At 48.4% G+C, this 22,633-nt stretch overlaps 1 protein-coding gene across 1 annotated transcript; it reads left to right on the top strand.

The window, feature by feature from the left end:
- Positions 1–6,124: 6,124 nt before the first annotated feature.
- On the top strand, positions 6,125–15,897 carry GFI1 (growth factor independent 1 transcriptional repressor). The gene is made up of 6 exons (XM_030953586.1): positions 6,125–6,217; positions 6,485–6,683; positions 11,301–11,716; positions 11,806–11,943; positions 13,530–13,695; positions 15,719–15,897. Exons 1-6 carry the CDS (start codon positions 6,125–6,127, stop codon positions 15,895–15,897), a joined length of 1,191 nt encoding a protein of 396 aa, XP_030809446.1.
- Positions 15,898–22,633: the final 6,736 nt, after the last annotated feature.

Below are 22,633 nucleotides of genomic sequence, written 5' to 3'. Positions count from 1 at the left end.
TAAATACTGATACTGAATAATAGCATAAATAAAAATATGCAGAAGTCCTTATCCAACTGACTACATCTCTTCTAGTGATAAAAGTGAATCACTGAACATACTGCAGTTTCAGAGTTGGTTATACACTAACTATCCTAGAAAGACAGCCCAGGATAGGTTCTTCAGAATCATTCTGCTTTTTCTCCAAGTCTTCTGGCAAATAAATGACACTAATCTTTTTGCCTATGTATATTATAATTTGAATATACATCAGAATAATGATAAATCATTAACATCATAGACTATATATAATAATGTATCAACAAATAAAACATGCTAATTATGCTACACACCATGACCTTTCTTTCATTACCTTCTAACAAACATTGCTATTTGCTTAGATTTGTTCTTGCATGCAGGCTGGAAAAGCTCAATATGAGTACTAAAAACGTAAGGTAAAAAAGCATGTAAACTCTTTGAATTGCATAGTACTGCACAAGTGACCAAAACTTATGGTGCCCCACTATGAAAACTAGATTTCCTATGAGAACATTTTGCATAGTCTATGTTCTGTAACTATTGATTCAACTGTTTTCTGTTCACTATGGAGGTACATTCTGGGTCCACTCCTTCCCAAAGCTGGAATCCCTCTTTTCATCCTAGCCTTCAACACCACAGCCTACCATCACTTTCCCTCTCCAGTTTGCACTCACAGTGATCATTTTCTAATCTGCTCTGGGAGCAGCAGAAGTTTCTTTGGTTTCCCCAGCAATCAAAAAAATTGCAATCAAAATCACTAATTAATTTCTGATATATTTACAGCATGTTTATGCTACAAGGAGGACCACAGAGAAGGTAGTGATGCTGGGAGAAAAAAAACAAACAACAAGCAACATGTTAAAAGTAACTTTTAAAATGTTTTACAAAGGTAAAGGCACACTTCCCAACAGAATGCACAGTGCTACAAGTTCTGGCAGCTTTTCATAGTGGAACTGTTCTGCATAACTGTGATCCCAAGTTTTATCACTTTAAAGTGGGTATAAATTCCCCACAGTATCATCCTTTTTGCTGCCTTCTCTCAGTCCTGGCTCCCCCATACAGGAAACCACTTCTCCTCCCCTCTGTACCAAGTAGCCAACCTGTCAAATCCTGTTCTTCAAATCCTTCCTCCTGTTGCAAAGTGTCTCATCACTTCTGAACGCAAAGATCTCACCTCCAGCTTGACACCTTTGGTGCCTTATCTGATGTTGTTTTAGGTCTAACGCTGACACCAGGCAGCTACTGTAAACCGTGCAGTGAACTACACAGAGTAGCTCTTCAATCTTAAACACGACTATAACATAATCCCACCCTACTTTAAACCCCTCCTTTTATTTATTTATTCCTCTCTCTTGTCACTGTGGTATAACAATCATGTGCATTGTGTTCAAATGCATCTTACGAAGTTCTAATGTTTAACTTTGAATATCACACTCCCTTTGAGAGAAGAATTAGAGTAATTTAGTTAAAACCCAGCCTTACATTCCCATTAATTACATCGCTGTGCCAGCTCTGCGCTTGGTGTATGGCTTTTCCACGCTGGACCACAGAACACTTGGCAGTGTCACACAGCTCGACACTGCACACGCAAGACCATCTCAATGGTTACTGAGCTGCGCCACAGGTCACACCGTAAACCAAGAATAAAAGCTGAACCCCTTCACCTCTGCTCGGCGTGCTGGTAGTGCAGATAGTAGCTCCTCTCGGGGTGGGAAGAGCCCTGGGACGATGGCTGTGGGAGGCTGCTGAGGGCTCCCCTCAGGGCTTCTCGCCTCGCCGGCTTCGCGGGCACGTGACGCAGCAGCCCGCGGGCACGAGGCGGCCGCGCCCGGTCTCCGCTACCGCCCCGCGGGCAGAGCGGGCTGTGCGAGCCCTCACGGCCCCCGCTACCGCCGGCCGCGCCATGACCCGCAGCCCGCCACGTCCCGGCCAAGGCTGCTGCTCGCGCACCTTCCGGTGACAGAGCTAAAGACAAAACTTCGCAGGCAGCCTCGGGTCACCCTCGGCACCGCTCGGTGGGCAGCGCCCGACGGCGTGAAACAAATTGCCCGTCCAGCCGAGATCCGGGAAGGCAGAGGATGTGCTTCAGCACGAACTAGTTTTGCAAAACACGAAACACGGCCAGTTTAGTACCATTTCTCCTCTAATCGTTCGAGAGAGCTGACACCCCCTCGCCGAGGTGCGTTCCCTGTGCCCGTGCAGCACCCACGTTCACACAAGAGATTATATGCTGGATTTAGCATTTGCCTTGTTCACTCGTTTGGTTTATTTATTTCTGCTGAAGGGGTTTAACCTGATTAGGAAGCAGTAGGTGAGAAAGGGCCGTCCGCAGGTGGGCTGAGCTCAAGGGCTCAGCAGGGTGCTTCCCGCAGGACAGCCCCGAGCGGAGCCACTCGGCGCCCGGCAGCCCATCCCGCTCCCCGGAAGGCTGCAAACACCCTCCGAACGGAGATCACCACGCCTTACAGCCCACAGCAGCACCTGTACACATTTTAAACTTACAGATATGAAGACGAATGTGTATTTTTTTGTAACCAGGTCACAATTATTTATGAGCGCTACAAGTGTTCTGGTGCTTTCATTACACAGTCAGAGAGATGGGTAGCAGGGTAAACGAAAGGGCATGAATTTATCATCCCATTTCAGAAGCAAACGAGAAAGACTGTTTTGCAAAAAGTAACAGTGAGTCAACGAAGACACGTACACGAAATTACACCCAATTGTTCTATTCTGATTATTTCTACTGATTCCAGCATTGATTCTTGAAGCTGAAGGCGTGAATGATCTTCGGAGTAATCAACCTAAGGTTGATGGCAGAGAGGCGACCGCGGAAAGTAAAACTGCTGTGCCCAGCACCAGGAACTTTCCGGTAAAAATGAAGCTATCAGTCGTGTTCTTCAGCTTCCTTTTGTGTCACAGTAAAGCATCACACAGTTGTTGGACAGTTTTACTCGAGGTGGTGTTCACTTGCTTAGCTAGATTTTGGGAAGCCGGGCTAGTCCTATGAACCGTAGGGGCTCACAAGCACCAAGTGGCTAATTTTGCTGTAAATGCTTCGGGACTGGTAGTGAAAAATAAGCATTTGGTCTCAAAGCCAGTGTACTCCTGAGCATGAGGGAGGCTGAAGTTTGCTTCTGTCGTTTCTGAACGGGAAATGGTGTTAAACGTCGATTCACTCACTGCAGTGTCGCACTTTAGTCGACCCTACAGCCACTGAAACGAAGTTGCTGATGGCCTGAGATGTCTAAGATCGAAGCCCAGAACCGCCTCAGAAAGATACCGAAGACCTAAGCCTGACTTCCTGGCTGCATTAGGAATCCGAGATCAAACCTGGAAAACTGTGTTTTGGGGTCGTGTGTGCGCATAAAGCAAGGCGAACGCTTTTCTTTTTGCAGAAGGGAGCAAGCTTTCCCGTTATGCAACGCAGGGGTCCCCACTGGTGCAGGATGCTGCCTGATGCGAATCCCGTTACCGTTCTCGTCGCCGGTGCCCCACGGATCCTCCCCGAGTTAGCACCTGAGCACCGGCACGCAGACGAGGAGGAAGGCAATCTCTCCCCCCTTTGCCTGGCTCCGCTCCGCTTTCCCCTTAGTGTTTGAATCGCTGTCAAGCAACAGTAGCCGGGAGGGGTGGGGGGGGACGGGACGGGACGGGGGACGACACCTCTCGCCTACCCCTTCCATATTTAACCATTACCTAAACCCGAAGGGAAATGAGCAAACCTCTAGGCTTGGGTCTTAAGGTATTTTCAGCGCCGTTGGGCGTATTTATGCCAGAAGAGTTTTCCACAACAAGTTATTTCAAGCCTAGGAGAGGTCTCCGCGCCCAGGGCCCGGCCTTAGCCCCGATAACAACGCCATGCACGGCCCGATGGCGGCGGGAGGTGTGTTCCCCCACTGCCGGGCCAAGGGCAGGGGATGCGGCGCGGAGGGGGCAGGGCGAGCGCCGGCTGCCCCAGCCCCTGCCCTCTGCCCGCCCGAATCAATCTGTGTTTTGAATCTGTGACTTGTTCTCGTTGCGGAAGTCGAAGGGGATCCAAGAATAGTTCAGATAGATGGGTGTAATTTCTAGAGCAGAACACCGAGAGAAACGAAACGCCCGATTCCAGAATGACACTTCGATGTCACTTCAGCGAGCTCTGTGAGGTGGAATACGGTAAGACGTTTTCATTTAAGGAAAACTGAGAGAGAAACAGAGGCGGGGAACACTACTGATTTGTGAGGCTTTGGCGCTTTTTTGTAACTTTTTTTTTTTTTCAGAAGCTCCTAACTAACGCTCAGGAAGTGGAATTTGTGGTTTAGGGGGCCGAGCTCTGAAGGAGTTGAGAGAGACAGAAAAGTTAAAAAAAAAAAGCCAACTCAAGCACCATTGCTCCTTAAAGGGAGTCTAAATTTAAAGTCACACAAATTAGCAGGCTGCCCCGCGCATACCCCGTCCGCAGCCCAGCTTTCTTCGGCCCTCCAAATGGGTAAGCGTTCTCGCTTCTCTCGCCTCGCGTGGGCAGCTGCCGGCGGGCGGGCTGGGGCGGCAGCGACCCCTCTCCTCTAGGCTGGGACCCCGCGCCGCTCCGGCCCTGCCTCAGCCGCGCGGCCCGGCGCCAGCCCCGCGCCCCCGCAGAGACGGCCGCCGGGCGGGTGCAGCCAGCGGGAGCCGGGGCGAACGGCGGCCAGGTGGGCTGCGGGACTCGCCTTCCCACGGGCCTGGCATCTGCCTGGCCAGCTCCGGCCTTGGGAAGCCGGCGGCGCCTCCGCGGCGTGACTTTTGGAGGGAAACACGCGGCAGGAGAGGCGCCGGAGCCCCACACGGCTGCCGCAGCCGTTGCTGTCGGGGCGCGGGTGGGTAACGCGTTATCAGGCTGCTTCGATTTCTCTACCCCCTCCGTGCGGGCCCGCCGGCTGCTAGCCCCTGCTCAAGGATGAACGCAGGCACAGGTGGGTCCGGGCAGCAACGCTCCCACCCGGGGGGCGGCGCCTCCCCGGCTGCGCTGAGCAGCCCTGCCCCTGCCGGGCGCGGACGGGCCGGAGCTTTGTGGTGCAGCCAGTGCCGCCACCTGCGGGGCAGTTCCTGGGCCCCAGCTGGTGGGCTGGGGCTCTTCCCTCTCTTCCCCGTTTGCAACCCTCCGAAGTCCCCCAACTCCACAAACGAACGTGGATTAAACTCGCAAAGTCAAGTGTAACGGCAGAGGCGACCCGGAGCTGGATGGACCTCTCCGGCCTTCTCCCGAAGAGTCGGCTCGGGGTAGTTTTGTTTAACCCGGTCCCCCGCGACTCCCACAGGAGATTTCCCACCTTGTCTCCTTTCCCCGCCCCGGCTTTCGGGGCTTGCAGCTGCAAGGTGGCGCGGCGCCGACAGCTGCGGGCTGGAGGAGAGATTCCGTTTTATTCGTTTTCGTGTTATGGTGGTTTGCGCGGGATTGGTGAATCAGTCCCTCCGACAGCAACAGCCTCTCAGGCGCCAGGTTTAGGCTGTCGGGTTTGTAACGACTCCCCCTCCCATCCCGGTAACAACCCCGCGCCGGCCAGCCCGTCCAGGGTGGTGGGACGTGATAAAGCTGTTTCGGATGGCGCCGCTTCTGCCGTCGCTGCGGGCGCACGGGCAAACACGGCGTGCCCGTCGCTGCGGGCGCGGTGTGCCCACTTGGAGGGACGGGATAACATCCGACCGCACCCCCTAGCTCACTCAGCCCCCGCTCGTCCGAAGAACGGTGCCCAGCTGCTGTTATTGCCTGCTCCACGCAATCCGGCAGCGGCTGTCGGAGCGCGTCCGGGGCGGCCCCAAGGCCACGGTGGGAGGAAGGGGGGGTAGAAGGCGTTGGCCGGGGGCGGTTGGAGGCTGAGTTATCTGCACTCCTGGAAGAGGGGGCGAGGTGAGCGGGGCCGGGGGCGGTGGCCGGAGCCACCTGCACGCTGCCACCTGGCACGCCGCCCCTGGCGAGCGGCCCCTCCTGGCCGGCGCCCCCGGCCCTCACCGGCGGGCGCGGCGTCTTTCCGCAGGTCGCCTCCCCGCCGCCGCCCCGCAGGAGATTCGGGGGTGACGCTCGCCGCCGCTGCCGTGCCCGGCTCTTAGAGAGGGAGTGCGGCCGCGCCGGCCGTGACAGCACCCCACCATGCCGAGGTCCTTCCTAGTGAAGAGCAAGAAAGCGCACAGCTACCACCAGCCTCGCTCCGCTGATGAGGACTACAGCCTGCGGCTGGAGACGGTGCTAGCCCAGATCTGTGCAGGTAGGAGTCCCCTCTGTCGCATCCTCACTCAGAGACTGCCCACCTGCCCGACATCACCTCGGTGCTCTCGGCACCGGGCGGTCGCTCTGCAGCCCCTGCGGGACGCCGGAGGGGCTAATGCGGGCTTGGAGAGAGTCGGGCATCAAGCCTTGGCGGGAGCGGGCCGCGCGGGAGCTGGCTGGCTCCCACCACGGACCCACACTGAGGCGTTCCCTCTTCTTCTTTGCCCTGCAGACTCCTGCAAGATCCCCGAGAACACGGAGCTGTGCCGCACCGCCCTGCCCGATCCGGAGCCTTCCCGGGGGCGCTTTTCCCCGGAATCCCACCTTACCGAGGCTGCCGATGGCACATCGGAGTCAGCGCCCAGCTGCGAGGGCAGTGTCTGTGACAGAGTGTCCGAGTTCGAGGACTTCTGGAGACCTCCCTCGCCCTCCGTCTCGCCAGGTAGGAGCGGGGCGAGCAGCGCTCAGCGAGGGTCCGGCTGCATGTCCGTGCCCGTGCCGTGGGGCACTGGACCGTGCATCTCATGGCTATGCACCACCACCACAAACCAGTATAAGGGACAGATTTGCCTGTCCCTTTTAAAAATTATTATTACTTTTCCACCAGATTTGCCAGAATCTGTTCTTTCCCCTCGTCTTCGGGTTCCCTCTTTTGGGTTGCTTTTCCAGCCCGTATTGTGCTGCTGAGGGAGCAGCAGGTGACAGGCTATGGCAGGAAAGTTGTCATGACATGCGGCGTTATTTTTTGATTTATGATTAATTGTTAGAGGCAAGACAGGTTATGTTTAAAAGGTCCTAGCATTCTCCTACAGGGTCGTGCCTCCACAGAATTTTTCAGTCTTTTTAGACAGCATAGGCAATTTATATACCTGCAGTAAACAGAGCTGATTTTGTGTTTTGTACAACCTGCTAGACATTTTCCTAACGGCCTTTCTTTTGCTATTTGGTTGGGGGTTTTCTTTCTGTTTTTTGTTTTTGTTTCTGTTTCTTTGTATTTTTGTTTGGTTTGGGTTTTTTAAATGTCTGTTTATTTTTCTTTTCTAAAAACACATTTGTAAAAAACAGAGGGAAAAAAACCCAATGATGGTCAGATTTAAACACCCCAAATCCAGGAAACTCACACTTATGGCTGCAGCGCCTGTCTCTAGCTCCCTTGTCCTGCCTTTGATGTGGCTGGAGCAGTGGAAGACGCTGTCCCCAGCCTGGCACAAATACTTATCTCGTTTAAAAATACAATGGTGTCATTTTAGAACAAAAATATGTATATATATAACCACTTCTTATTGCCTCGATTAAAAAGAGGCAGCTGGAAAAAGGACAATTTTTGTCTTGATGAAGGAAAAATTGTGTCAACTTTACCGACTGACAGCAGACGCCAGCAAAAAAATACTTAGTCCCGGTTTGCCACCCTTTCCCACTACGTCTTTGCAGTGTCCATGCATATGAATGGCTAATTGTAATGATTTGAATTTGCATTTTTAAAGCCGCATCTTCTTTCAAGAGTCCTAAGCTCCGTTAAGGGACATTCAAAATGCTGTCCAGCGTCAGCCACAGGACACTTTCAGTCTGTGCAAATGACACACCAGACCAAATGCAGCATTGCTGCATTACTCTTCTGGTAATATTTCTGCACAGACTGTAGCAATGTGTGTAATTTTTGTTCTAATGATTTTTTCCTGCTCCTCCTTTCCCAAATAACTACAATTTCTGCACAGGAAACAGACCATTTTCACGGGGTGTCAAAAAGATAGATGTAAAATAGACCAGGTATTTTATCAGGTCTGCTCTGCCTTTTCCTCCTTCCCTCTCATTTCTTCCCTCGTATTCATCAGCTTTTGGCCAACCATCAGGCTGTCCAGGGAAGATAACTTTACAAAATGAGGACAATATCCCCATATCAAGATTCTTCAGGGTGGGATGGGCAATCCTGGGGCTGTCTGATCCCATTCAAAGGAGGTTTGGGAAGGTATAGGACTCCAAGCACGTAACGTAAGAGCTTTATTAAATGAATCTCAGTGCATTGAGAGACGTGCTGTTATGTTAATGATGAAGGCAGTGGCAACAGGATTAGACAGTTGGGCTTCCTCCCACAGCTCACCTCCTCCAGCCCCTCTGCCTTCCAGCTGCTTTGTTAGATTCAGTGTGAAGCTGGAATTTGTGTCTAGGTCACTTCTGCAAGATGCAGTGGTGAGAGACTGTATTCCTACAATTGTGTTTGGATGGGGCACAATTTTCACAATTTTTGTGCTTTGCCAGGCAGAGCAGGTGAGAAATAATGGTTCTCAATCATGCTGAAGGCATGTGTGGTGAGTAGTACTACCACTCCTGTATCTCTGGAAGTGAACATAGGTGCAAGTTGCACTTCAATATGCAGTGAAAGCTGTATTTATTTCACTTTGGTCTTTAAGTGCTGTGCTGCTGATGTAGCAGTCACACAACATACAGACATAATAGCTGTTAACTCCACCAGTGCAAATCACTTTATTTAATCTCACTTTCTACATGTGTCTAATCACACACATGTGCATATGCAGAAGGGGCATGGCAGCTCAGTGCAGCAGTATTAGTAGCTCCTGATGAGCCTGTTGATGCTGCAGAAGGAGAAAGACTTTTCCTGGGTATAATGGAGTTGTGCAGAAAATGTGGTTTGTGTAAGAGGATGCTCCAATCTTTTTTTGCTGTGCATATCAATCTGTTCCCAACCGTTTAAGGTTGAGTTTGTCTTGCCTTCAAAAACAAGCACTGATTTTGGGTTTTTCTTTTTTCTCCCAGAAGTAGTCTCTGTAACGGTTGCACAGAATTTCTAGGAAAATGAGGGAGAACATTTCTCTGTCTCTGCTCCCCCCCAGATGCTGTGGAGAAGAGGCACATACAGAAATGCCTTGCAGTGTGTGGGAGAGCAGAGTTTGGAGGTTGCTTTGCCACTGGGCTCAGATAGCTTGAGTATACTGTGAGGAAATACCCTGCATTTGTGCTTGAGAGGGCTCCAAAGCATGTGAGGTGATGGAAGGAACATTGCACGCAAACTGATCTGTGGTGCAATGTTCACTGTATACTGTGTTGCCAATTCCAAGGGCTCAAAAATCAGGTCAGCCTTCCCTCTCACTCAATGAGCTGGCTCAGAAATCAAGATTGTAAGTAATACCTTATGGATATTCAGTTCTAGTGTTGAAATATTGAGGGTTTATGTTTTCATGCTTTTCTTACAGTTTGAGCTACACATTGACTTTAAAAGGAAAAAACTTACAACAAGAACAAACAAAAGCAGAGCTAAGGGCCTGATGAAATCATGCCATTTCAAGAGCTGGGACTTTAAGATAGGTTTGAATTTTGTGATAAAATCATCAGAGATGGCAACACTGAAACTGGTTGCAAAGACAGAAGATAGATGATGTGATGCTGACCACAACTTTGCAGTCAGTGCAGAACAGGAAAAATCATGCTGAACACCATGTCAGCTAATTTGATTTCATCATTCTCTTCAAATGCCCCAGCTGGTATATGTGCGTATATTTCCAACCAAAAGATTGCTAATTTCAATGGAAGAATTTGAGGCTGTTAACATCTGAAATTATGTAAAAGATAGGAAAAAGCCAAGTCATTCAAAGCTCAATTTTAACCTCATTTCCTACTGCCTTCTGTAACCCCTCGGTGACCACTTCCCTATCCAAATGGATAGCCTAACACATTGTGCCTTCTTTGCCTAGTCCACCCCCATTTATCTTGGTTTGCCAAAGGCTGAAAACGCTGTGGGGTCTGACATGAATAAGTAAGAGATTCATTGTTGTTGGACAAGTTTCTGGTTAAAGGATATTACCCTGGAAGCCCAAGTTATAAGGGAAGCCAATATCTCCATGAAGACATCAGCATTTCAGTAGTTAATTGATTCATCTCTTCCTTGCCTCACTAAAACTTGTCCAGTGGAGACATTTGACTCTCCCAGTGCTGCTAAAGCAGTGCGCCTCAGGCATTAATCAGCATCTCTGGCAGACACTGTTGAGGTCTGGTGCCTCATGTTCCATCCCAGTTGTGCTTTCCTCCATGTGAGGCTCCTTGAGCAGTTGTGCCTTTAGAGACTCCTCTCAAAGGCTGTGCTCCTGCCATTGTATCAGACTCCGCTCCCCAAGTGTGACTGCATTGGTCAGATGCCACTGCTGCAGGCAAGCCTCTTAGAGCCTGCTGAAGGCATTTAAGCCTGCCCTGGTGGAAATTTGCTTTGATTACAACTGCTAGGAAAATGGGATTATGTCTTCAGGTTTTGATGTGGCCCATCCCAATGATTTTACAAAGCACTGTGTTTTGGGTGGACTCAATTTCTTTATATGGAGAACCTCAGAGCAATCTGAAACAACTATGATTTTCTTTCAGATGACAAGTAATTTTTTTTTCTTCTGAAAAAGTGAAGCATAACATGCAAGCACCTCAGAAGCTGTTACTTATTTAAGTTATTCTGCAGTATAGTTATGGTCAGTTGTGGCATGAAGTTGAGAGACTAGATTTGGGCATTAAATTGTGCAACAAGTTTTTTTCATTTTGTTGACCAGGTAAATCTCAGCACATTTGCTCTGTCTGGCACTTCTGTAATGTTATATTTGCACTAACACACACACACACACATATATATGTGTGTGTGTGTGTGTGTGATCTCCATCAGAGCTTAAACATGTGGACTGTCAGCTTTGATGTCCATCTTAGGATATGGTAGATACATGTTTCTAAGAAGCTGCAGATAAAACTATAGGAAGTTGCAGACTGAGTTGTTTAGAGTCTTGCTAGTCAGATCACTGTGTACACACGACGTATCCAGAGATGGAGGTAGACAAAATTGGTCTAGGCTTGAAATAATTTGACTGGAGTAATAACTGGGTAAGGAGTTAGTACTGGACACTCAGATTGTAATATGCAATATAAAATGTCCTCCCATTGAGATGAAAGGGCAGCCTCAAAGTGCAGTACAGGAGTCAGGCTCTGGACATAAGCCTGGGTGCTGAGACTGTTCTGCCTCATTATAGTGTGGATTGTGAGGCACACCAATTCCCATGCCCTTGTGTTTCCACAGCCTCAGAGAGATCTGTGTGTCCGTCCCTAGATGAAGCACCCCCTTTCTCGGTGCCCTTCAAACCCTACATGTGGAACAGCCTGGGTGGCTCTGAGCTCAGGCACCTTGTGCAAAGCTACAGGCCCTGCCCGACGCTGGAGCGGACCTCAGCCCTGGGGCTCTTCTGCGACCGAGGCTCAGAGCCCACCCTGTATGGTGCCGAGTGCAGCTCTTCCCTGGGACTGTACGGCGACTTCAGCTCCCCGGGCCCGGGGCTGTTTGAGCGGCCATCAGCAGCAGCTCCTGGACTCTATGCTGAAACGCAGCCTGGACTGCAGCAGGAGAAGGGGCCAGGTGGCATCAAAGTGGAGTCTGACCTCTTGTGCCGCCCACTGCTCATCAGCACTGGCTCTTACAAGTGTGTCAAGTGCAGCAAGGTAGGGATCCCTTTCTCCCACGCTGGATATGACTCTCCCCCAGCCCTTTCTCCCTGGCAACCTTGACGCTGTGTACTCTATTTCCTCAGGTCTTCTCCACACCGCATGGCCTTGAGGTACATGTGCGCCGCTCACACAGTGGCACGAGGCCCTTTGCGTGTGACATGTGTGGCAAGACCTTCGGCCATGCAGTCAGCCTGGAGCAGCACAAGGCCGTGCACTCGCAGGTGAGAGCAGGCAGGCTGCCAGGATGGACGGCTGGGGGCAGGGCCAGCTGCTCTATTCTGCTGGATGGGGAAGCCACGAAGGCAAATACAGGGCAAGGAGGCAGGGACCTATACTGAGGGGGGGAAGAGAATGTGGGAAAGCTGCAGTGGGCAGTTGTAGGTGAAGAATATGGTGACAATCAGAGGAAAGGGTAGCCAGTTAGTGTGCAAAAGAGCTATCAGGTAATTAAAGAACACAGGCTTTGTTTCTATTCTTCAGACCTTGCATGCGTAGTCTGTATTAAGCAATGTGCACTTCTGGCACTCAAGAAGTAACAGAAAATAATAAATGTTCACTCTTAGAGCTGGAAATTGTAGTGCAGACGTTGGCTATTTTTTTAACAGCTAAAGAAACTCAGTGTGATTTCTTCTGATGCAGCACTCCTCATTCTTTCTCCTCCCTCCCACAAAGAAGTGAGTCTTCCCTTGTTTGTAGTAATTTTTGTCAGTGCAGGGAACATCTAAACGACCATTCAGGTATAGGGCACTGACTTCACCCATCTCGACACTGAGTCACACACCAAAAGAATACGGTGGTTAATTTTGGTAGGAGGACTTGTAACATTTTCCACCTGCTGATACCATGCCATATTTCCCCTTCCCCACCCACTTGACCCAGCAAATCTTCCTTCTTCAGATTGACTTTTGGAGGATAGAGTTACAGTAATATTTTTTTGCTCTTTATAATTTTGTGAGTGTGCAACCAGCAGAGCACACAATGAAGGGAGATATCTCATTATCCATGAAACAATGGTGAAAAGAGCAGCACTGCATAATGTGTCCATGGAGGGGACAGCATTTTGGGGAGAATGGACTAAAAGCCAAATAAAGAAGGTGATTCTGTGAAAGCATTGAAGAAAGCAAAGAAGGAAGAGGAAGGTGCAAGGGAAGTTGAGGGATGTAAAGAAGACATGATATGTGGTATAAGAAACTGATGGAGAGGAGTGTGTGAAGGAGAGGTGAAAGACAGTAAGGTCTTAATGTATTTGGTTTTATATGTTAAAGTAGTAAGCTGAAAAGCTGTTTGTCCCAGGTGCTCTATATATCTTCCACTTGAATTTTAATGGAACTAAAAAAAGCAGTTAGTTGTTACCATGCCAGAACTCACTCTACCAGAGGGATTTCCCAAGAGACCCAAGCAGCCCTTGGCACCTACCTCCCTGTGTACAGTGGAGAGGTGGCCTCTGAACAGTGCTGCAGCTGTTGGGCTTCCCAGTAGAGTGACTGTGTCTCAGGCCTCTGATAAAGTGTGTTGGCAGACTCTGCCTAGTCTATTGGGTTTGCTCCCTCCTGGCCATTCCTGCCAGCAGGAAGAGCTGTTCAATTACATTTTAGTAGTGCACAGCTCTAGGAGAGGATGTATTATCTTTTCTATCATGTGGTGCTGCTATCAAGCCAGCATTATCATCTGTGTAGGCCAGTCCAGCTCTCTGTAGAAGTGTAAGTTCTTGCTAATGCAGAAGGGGCAACACTCATGTGCTGCTGGGCAGTTTATTGCTGATGGGATCATTGGTGTGATGTGTGTGTCTGGGCTCATCTCTCTGCAGGAACGCAGCTTTGATTGTAAGATTTGTGGCAAGAGTTTTAAGAGATCTTCTACTCTCTCCACCCACCTGCTCATCCACTCAGACACCCGACCCTATCCGTGCCAGTACTGTGGGAAGCGGTTCCACCAGAAATCTGATATGAAGAAACACACCTTCATTCACACAGGTCAGCCCTGCAACTGCTAGTGTCAGCCCCAGCACGAGGGCAGGTCTCAGAGGTTTCTCTGCAGCAGCCCATTCCTCCTCAGCTGGGACAGCGCACACACCTCCCTATGCCTCTCACTGTCCTGCTGCTGTTCATGTTATCTGAGCTGTACTTGGGCAAAGCAGGGTGATCTGGAGGAGGTTTAATGGACAGCAGCTGCAAAATAACCCGCAAAAATCCTCGCAATCCAATCAGTGTTCCCTTAATAGGATCCACCAATGTTTATTCACGGGGCTTTTGTGTAAGATGATTTGTAGAGTATTATATTCGTGTGGCCTTGATTTATAGCTGAGGTCCCCGGAAAATGCCAGGTGAATTTGCTTACAGCATTGCTTTTTGCAGGATCTACCAATTTACAATAGGAACAACAGGAGTCTCCTCCTCTAGATCAAACACTAAACTAGAGGGCCTAGGTCTTAGTCTAAATATTTGTTCAGAGATTGTCTGCACTTCCACCTGGACTTTCTGAGAAATGGCTACAGTTTGATACAAAACAGGAGAGGTGCAGTGTTCTCAAGTTTCACTGTTACTAATAAACATGGAAACTAATATAAAATGCAGGTGAATCACCAAAGGAAATTGTTTCAAAAGTGTCATTCAGTGAGAAGACAGGTTTATCAGAAATCATTAAAAGAATATCTTGCTTTTCAGACCTGCACTGTTCACTTGAAGTAGAGGGAAATGAATGTGTAAGATATGGAAGAACCTGTAGACATGAAATATCAGTTGTACTGGACAAACATATGGTTCAGATGATCAAAATCCTTTTTCCGGATAGTGGCCACTAGCAGATATAAAGGGTGAAGCCTAAAAAGGGCAAATATGTAGAGAAATGGCACTATATGTAGCACTGCTTGGTTGTGACTTTTCTAGGTGACAAGCAGTGAGTAATAAATGTTACTTACAAAGATTTTTCACTGAATGTTGCTGGATGAAAATGAACTATTTATGAAATAATACAAAAAGTATCTCCTTAGTAGCTTTTTCAAATTATGCTTGATTAAGTAGAATTTCAGGCAAATTCTGAATCAGTCAGATTATTTTCTTGTGAGATCAGAAAATGTGCCTGGGCTTTTAAATTGCTAATATAAAAGCAGGTCTTTAACTGAATGAGGGATTCCTTTCATATGCACCATATACTTGTGAAATAAGCCTTAAGCACACTTTGCATTATTTTTTTGATTCTAAGAATCTGATCTTCAAACACCCAAAGAGTTTGTTGTTCCCAGCTGAAGCCAGTGGGCTCTGCAGGTGCAAAGCCACTCTGAAAATCCGGCTTGTTTTTGTGGTTGGGTTCCCTTTTATTTGTTATTTGATAATAAACAGTAGGAAAATATACTTAGATCCTGCTCACATGGAGTTTTGTCACTGACTCCTGTGTAGAAGTTCCAGAGGCTGTATTTGTTCCCATTTACATTATCTGCCTGCAGGAGAACTTCAGGGCTCTGACTGCTAGTGTTGTAGTGTGGGGAACAGAGAGAACCCTGGATGAACCCTGCCCTTCAGGATTCACTTAATGGCCCTCATACCTCCCTTGGGGACAGACCCCAGATCACTGGGTTTGTTGTAACAACTTCTATCTACCTATTCCACCTGCCTTCATGCTGATGGCATAATAATCAATGTCAGGCATTCATCACTTTTCCAGGAGTTCCTCATATTCCTAGGACACAAAGCCAGTTTAAACTTCACAGAACCCATGCAGACAAATACACTCACAAGGTGTGGTGTCCTGAGAGCACTCCGTGCTTCAGGCTACTCTCAGGACTATGCTGGGCTGATGGAGGTGCACCCAAGTCCAGGCCTGCTCAGCCAATGCTCTGTCTTGGGCTCCCAAACCCATGTCATTTTGTAAAAATGATTTCTTAGGTAATCACACAAAAATCTCTTTGATAACCTTTAAGTAGCAGTGTGTATTTGCTGTGGTCTCACATAAGCAGCGTGTTGCCTCTTTCACAGCCTCTCTCTCACCTTCTGCTTGCAGGTGAGAAGCCTCATAAGTGCCAGGTGTGTGGAAAAGCCTTTAGTCAAAGCTCCAACCTCATCACCCACAGTCGGAAGCACACAGGCTTCAAGCCCTTTGGCTGTGATCTGTGTGGCAAAGGCTTCCAACGAAAGGTGGATTTACGGAGACACCGGGAGACACAGCACGGCCTGAAATGAGTCCCAACTACAACACGGAAAGCGCTACAACACTATGAGAACAGACTCCTTTGGCTTCCCTGCTGGACCCTGCCTTGAATATGGACCCTGGCATTATGTTTCTGAACAGGAGCTCAAAGAGGAAAGAAGAGGACAGAGCCATGTGTTGACAGCTCAGCCTGAATGACTGTGAAGGGGGAAAGTAAAGGCTGGGGTTTCTCTCTTTCTCTTTCCCTCGTTGTTTCTGAACTAACACTGAAATACAAGCCTTTTAGATATAAAGCCCAATACTCCAAAGATGGATAAGCTATCAAGTATCTGCAAGCTGGAAAATATTTCTCCCATGGCCATGATGAACCCCTTCAAGTTTTCAGTAGCTTGAATCAGCTGGCAGGAAAACGTGGGTATAACAGTGTTTACATGGAGTAATGACAGAGAGCCATCAGCACCTGCCCCAGCTGAGTTCAGTGCTGAATGGGTTCACTCTTGGATGACTTCCTGTCAGGAAAACCTGGAGGATCAGGACTGTGCAGTTTGACATCTTGCTGGTTTTTAACCAAAGGTACCAGCTTGGGTCTGATCCTGCTCTCACTTATTCTGGTGCAAATCAGGAGCTGCATTAACAGTTACAGAGAGGTCCTTTTTATCCTCTCTGAGCCATCTCTCTCTGTGCAAGGCCCGACTGCCAGTGTGTTTGAAGCATGGAGGGTTACTTCTTCCTACATCCACTAGGGAGAAGGAAGCTTGTGAAAGACCAGTGGAAAAGCCAAAGCACAGAATTATGCCTTAGAACTAGAAACCAATCCAACAAGAGAACCTGCCTGAGGAGGGCACGAGCACCAGGGAAGCACAAACTTTCTGTCCAGAACCATTACTGGTTTCTACACTCTGGGGCTTGTTCTAATAACTGGAAAATAGCTACTCAATAGCATCAGTTGTATATTTGTTTTTGGTTTTTAATTTTTAAAGGGAAACTTTCTGAGGTGGGCAGGACTTACTATAAAAGTATAATTTACTTAATTTGCCTTAACAACTCTGCATGTACCTCAGTTAAAAAAAAAAAGCTGTTTTTACTTTGTTGAAAAGTTTGTAAATGTCCTTATTTAGATTTTATGGAGTGTCTTACATTTCTTGATACATATTTATTAGAACAATGTTTTAAGTTAATAAAGTATTGAGGATGGTCCAGAGTGATTATTATTTCATATGTAACTGTGCATTTGTGAATGTCAGCCATTACAACAATACACCACAGTGACTGTCAAGGAATCCAAGGAGGAAATGCAGGCACAAGGGCTGTGGTGATTAAAAAATACAACTGCCATATTTATTTGTTCAATTCCTACTGATTTCAGATAAACATTCACATTTTTGAGGACAAAAGGGTATACCATGGCTTGGACTATCACTATAAAAGGATTTAGGGGAGAAACCGCAGTTTTAAGGCTTTGCTTTGGAAATGTAGACAGCCAGAAGTCCCTGCTTAGCCCAGGAGCAACTTAAATGTCTCCCACAAGATTAAATATCTGTGCCTGGGAGTTTGCAGGGACACCTGAGCAGCAGGTGCATCATTTATACTTAAGCCTGTTGGGACTCACAATATGGCCTTTTGCCTGCCTTGTCAGCAGGGCTGGCTCCATCTGGCAGTTAGAGCCCACACAAAAGAGAAGCAGGCGGATGATGGGGAGGTCCCTTGTCCTTTTCCCAACAGAACACAGCATGGTAGCCTGGCTTTTTACATGTGCATGTAATCTTGTGTGCCCACACGGGTATATGCTCATGTTTCCAGCTCTGTACATTTTTTTCTGGACAAACCCAGTGAGCAGGGTCATCCTGTGCCCCGCTGGGCTGGCCCAGCCCTGAGGCGCCCTTCCCGCCCAAGGCTGGGGCACTCACCTGCCATGGTGCCAAGGAGGTCCTCCCCGTGCTTCTGCTTTCTGCCACCCTTGAGAACTTCGGTTGGCTCCCCTCAGGGCTGCCCCAGCAAGCTGTGGCTGTGTCCCCTCGGGGCTGCCCTGGCAGGCTGTGGCTGTGGCCGTGTCCCTGCAGGGCTGCTCCAGCAGGCTGTAGCTGTGGCCGTGTCCCCTCGGGGCTGCTCCAGCGGGCTGTGGCCGTGTCCCCTCAGGGCTCACCCGGCAGGCTGTAGCTGTGGCCGTGTCCCCTCGGGGCTGCTCCAGCGGGCTGTGGCCGTGTCCCCTCAGGGCTCACCCGGCAGGCTGTAGCTGTGGCCGTGTCCCCTCGGGGCTGCTCCAGCGGGCTGTGGCCGTGTCCCCTCAGGGCTCACCCGGCAGGCTGTAGCTGTGGCCGTGTCCCCTCGGGGCTGCTCCAGCGGGCTGTGGCCGTGTCCCCTCAGGGCTCACCCGGCAGGCTGTAGCTGTGGCCGTGTCCCCTCAGGGCTGCCCCGGCAGGCCGTGGTCGCGTCCCCTCAGGGCTCACCCGCTCGGGTGGGGCTGCGCTCTGCCCCTGGGGTGCCCAGGCTGGGCGCCGCAGGCCGAGGTCTCACTGAGCAGAAACGCTGCCACAATCACAGCAACCAGGCCGAAGGGATGTGGCACAGGCATCGCAGGAGGTGAGAGGTGCTCTGAAGACCACATTAGACCTATCATGTTGGATTAATTAATGCGGAAGGTCAGTGCAGGAGACTCGATGGTTATAGGGAAGGCCTGCGATGCCCAGGGTCCTACCCAGGCCAGGGGAGGCTCCAAGGCGTGGCTCAGGCCGTGGCGCAGGCCGGCTTGGGGCTGCCCCAGGGTGATGCTCAGTATTTATTTTACATGGAAGCTGATGTTGTGGATGGAGTGAATGCTGGCCAGTGATTCTGGGTATGGGTTGGCTGGGGTGCAGCTGTTGCCCCCAGTCCCTCTGCCCTCAGGAGGACCTTTCCTGCCAGGCACAGCCTCCCTCCTTCCTCCCTCTGGGCAGGCCTTGCTCCAGCAGGCCCTGAGTGGGCTCAGTTGTTGGTATTTACCTTTAAAAGAACAATAGCAATGTGTGCTTGCCCCTTTGGAGCATTCTATTTCCAAACAGTGCAACCAGTGTGGTTTGAGTCTAGTGCTGCCCACAGGGTGGGGTGGATGGCCAGGGAGGCAGTATGGACACAGCACAGGAGGCAAAAATGTCCACAGGTGTTTTATTGGTTTAAGCGTGTCTCCTCCTAGAGCATGTTGCAGTTAGTGGTGTCTCAGGGCACAACTGTTGGGCTGCAGCTCAGATCCAAACCCCCTGGCATGTTTGTGTGTTGCTGCGTGGGAGGGTGTTCCCATGTCCCCAGCCCTGCTTGCATGAGTTGCAGTTGCTGGTTTGGGTGAAATGCAGCTACCCGTGGAGAAAAGTAATGGCTTTAAGGTGGAGAATTGAAATGAAGAAGAGGAAAAGAAGATTTATCTGGGGAGAATCAGAACAGGCTACTGAGAGGCTGTGGAGCAAGTCTGAAGATTGGAAATATCTCTCTCAATGTTATTACTGTGTGCCATTAAAAATGCATTATGCATATTACATGACCCATTATTCATGAAGCAGGTTCCATACCTTTTGTTTGCCAGAGTAACAGTAGAAAGGGTAAGGAGAGACACTGGAGCACACCTTTGTTTCTTTCTGTAAATTTTTAATGACACCTCTAGCTAACCAGTTGGTGAAGCTCAGTTCCTGCATAAAAGTGGAAAGGCAGAGCTATCTACGGGACAACTAAGCCTTTCAGAAGCTAATTTGAGCTTGTGTTCATCCACACCAACAATGATTAAATTACCTATCAAGTGTGCAGAGCTATCAGGATTCAGGGCATTGAAAAACAAGGTGAATTTATCTGATTGATTTAAAAGACATGGGTGGAACAAGTGGATTATAAAAATATAGGTCTATTCCTTATAGATATTATAGAAGTACCTCTCTGGCAAGCTAAAGAACTTTTTACTTTGCTCCCAAAAGTTGTTTTGGCTGTACAGAAAAAAAATTTATTAGTTGGAATCAAAATGCTTTATCCAAATCTGTTAGCAGGCTGAATTTATTCATGAGGCAGAAACAAAGTGCCTTATTAGGTTCCATCCATATGCCAAGCAGAGGTGTTTAAAATTAAAATATGCAAACATCAGCTGTGTTTTCTATACAGTCAGTTTCCAAAAGCTGATAGTAACACTCAGATTGGATATTGCAACACAAGTTAGAGAGCAGCTCTTTTGGGTCTTGCTCCTTCCTCAAGCAAAACATTTGTTGCAGTTGATGGGGGAGGGAGGAAGAGGTTTCTAGAATAAGCCTTGGGTGAAAGATTGCGAGACTTGTACAATTCTGCTTGCCAGCTGTGCTGCTGTTGCATGTTGACAAAGGTGTGCTCCTTAAGCCTCTGCATTTTCCACCTGTAAGAGAGAAAAACCAAACAGGTCAGTTGTATCAAATTCATCTCCAGCATAACCCCAGTTCACATCAGGAATGGATTTTGCCTTTACTCTGTAAGATTTGGGTCTTACTCTAAATAGTGAAACATAGCTCAGCATACAGCCCTTTGAGGAAATTCTGATTTAGAAAAGCACTGAAATATGCATGTAAGTCAATGGAGTGTGTCTCTAGCAGAGACCTTACTGGATGCCTGCTCAGAGTTAAAATTCCAGAGATTTTCCCTACTGAATCTTAGACCTTACTCCATTGCCAAGCTACATCCTGTCTGTCTATTTTCACCTGCAGTGGAGGTGGCTTCTGAGAATGCCAAGGGTAATTTTTCTTTTTTAATTGTCAATAGGCTAGTGGTAGTTTCCAGTATTTTTTCCTCTGAGTAATAAAGCAGTCTAAATAGATTTCAGGCATGTAAATATCTGTTATGCATTATAAGATGTGTAAAATTATGGAACCAGATTTTAAAGGTATTTATGCATCTAAAGCTGCAGATATGTCTGAATGTGGATTGGATATGAGCATCTAGTTTTGTCTATGACCCCTTTACTGGGGGAAGAAAAACGAAAAAAACCCAACACATGAGTCTCAGAACATTTGAGTCTGTGTCACACCAGTTTGTGACATGCACAACATACAGACTGTAAAGAGAGAGCGCATAAATCTGAAGGAAATGCTTCATACATTATAAAAATGCTGGCCACAACTTGTTGGAATAATGCTGCCTAATGGATTTACCTGGAACATGGGATAAAGCTTTCAAATAAGTTGAAAGCAAACCACTTTTATGTGCTTGTTCCAACATGCTGCTTCTCATCTGCATTTTTGGTTTTTGGTTTTTTTTAGTAGAGGTGATATGACAAAAGAATATTGAATAAGGCAAACATATAAGGAAAATAATGTAACAGGTATTGAAATTATTTTTTTTAATACTGTGCAGCAACTTTTTGACACATGTGGGATCCCCCAGCTGGCTGGATACTACAGTGCATGGGGTGCATCCATCCCAGCTCGCTCAGGCTCAGCTTCCCAAGGCACTGGCAGTTGCTGCAGCAGTGCTGGGCTGCTCTGCTCAAGCAGCCCAGAAGGCAGCTCAGCTGCTGGCTGGTGCTGCCAGCTCCTTCTGTGGCACCCGGCTCAGAGGTGGCGGCTCCGTCACCGCGCTGGCACTGGCTGGCAGGAGTGCAGCACCGCAGGTGTTGAAAATGGCCAAGATATTCCATTGATTTAGGTACTGTAATAGGGCCAGCTGGCATTAAAGGGAAATTGTAACCCTCTGAGGTGGCAGACAGTTCATTATGATACATAACTTATGTTTTACACTTTTTTTTCCCCCTGTGAATAATACATTTCCAGAGCTCACTGATACACTCAAGGGGTGAATTCAAAGGGGAAAAAGAGGTATCATTGCAAAAAACAAGAAGCTAACTCCCAAGTTTTTTTACTATTTTGTATAGGAAAGTTTAAGTGTTGAAGAGCCACAACAAATTAATAGTATTTTATTATGTGGTCAGCCAGAAAAGAATAGACACTACTTTGGTCTAAATTGCTTCCAAGGACTCCTAGCAATTAACTTTAACTTATTTAAGCCAAGGGATCTTATGTTGCCTGTTACACCTGCTGAATTCCCAATTTCCCAGACTCTCAGCTCTGCCTCTACTATTGCCCTTTGCCTCCCTGAAACACAGCAACATGGACAGGCAGGCAGGAGGGTGAGACCCAAAAAGGGAATGGGTGAAAAATAGTCTTGATCCTTTTTATATAGCTGTTCTAACTGCAGAAATGATGGTTGCAGGTGGACATCCCTTATTGCAAACCTGCAGTCAGGGAGCTCGGATCTTCTGGACCAGGATGCTTTTGCTCACACTGAGTAATAATGAGTGTGAGTCAGGGTGCTGTCACCTTGAGCTCTGAGAGCAAAGAGCTGGGTCTTCCTGTGTGCTTGTGCTGGGCTTTGTGCTGCAGGGGCCTGACCTTTGCTGAGCTCTGCTGTGTACTCTATATATCTGCTGTCAGTTGGTTTTGGAATTATTTGTGTTTTCAGTACCTTAAATTAACATTAATGGCAATTGAGAAGAGTCTCCTTCCTGTGTGATATTTCCACCATGGCTGAGGTGTTTTGCTTGTGAGCTCCTCTGCTAAGCCAGGTAGCCTCTCTCTCTCCCTGCCCATTTGTCAGCTGGGCCTGGCTCTGGCAGGGCTCACTGCTGTTGTTCCCTACAGGCATTTGGCAATCTTTGGATTGATTTCTGTGGCCAGTTGAGGTGGTGAGGCCGTTTGCCACCTCTCCCTTCATCCCAGGCGAGGGGGGTGATCTTCCAGCGGGTGCTTCCTTCCCAGTTTCCCCAACCCAAGTTGCGTCACAGACCCTTGCAGG

This window comes from Camarhynchus parvulus, chromosome 8 (assembly GCF_901933205.1).
Source record: "Camarhynchus parvulus chromosome 8, STF_HiC, whole genome shotgun sequence".
Lineage (NCBI taxonomy): Eukaryota > Metazoa > Chordata > Aves > Passeriformes > Thraupidae > Camarhynchus > Camarhynchus parvulus.
The sequence above is the reverse complement of the archived record's forward strand: the minus strand, read 5'-3'. Positions and strand labels throughout refer to the sequence as shown.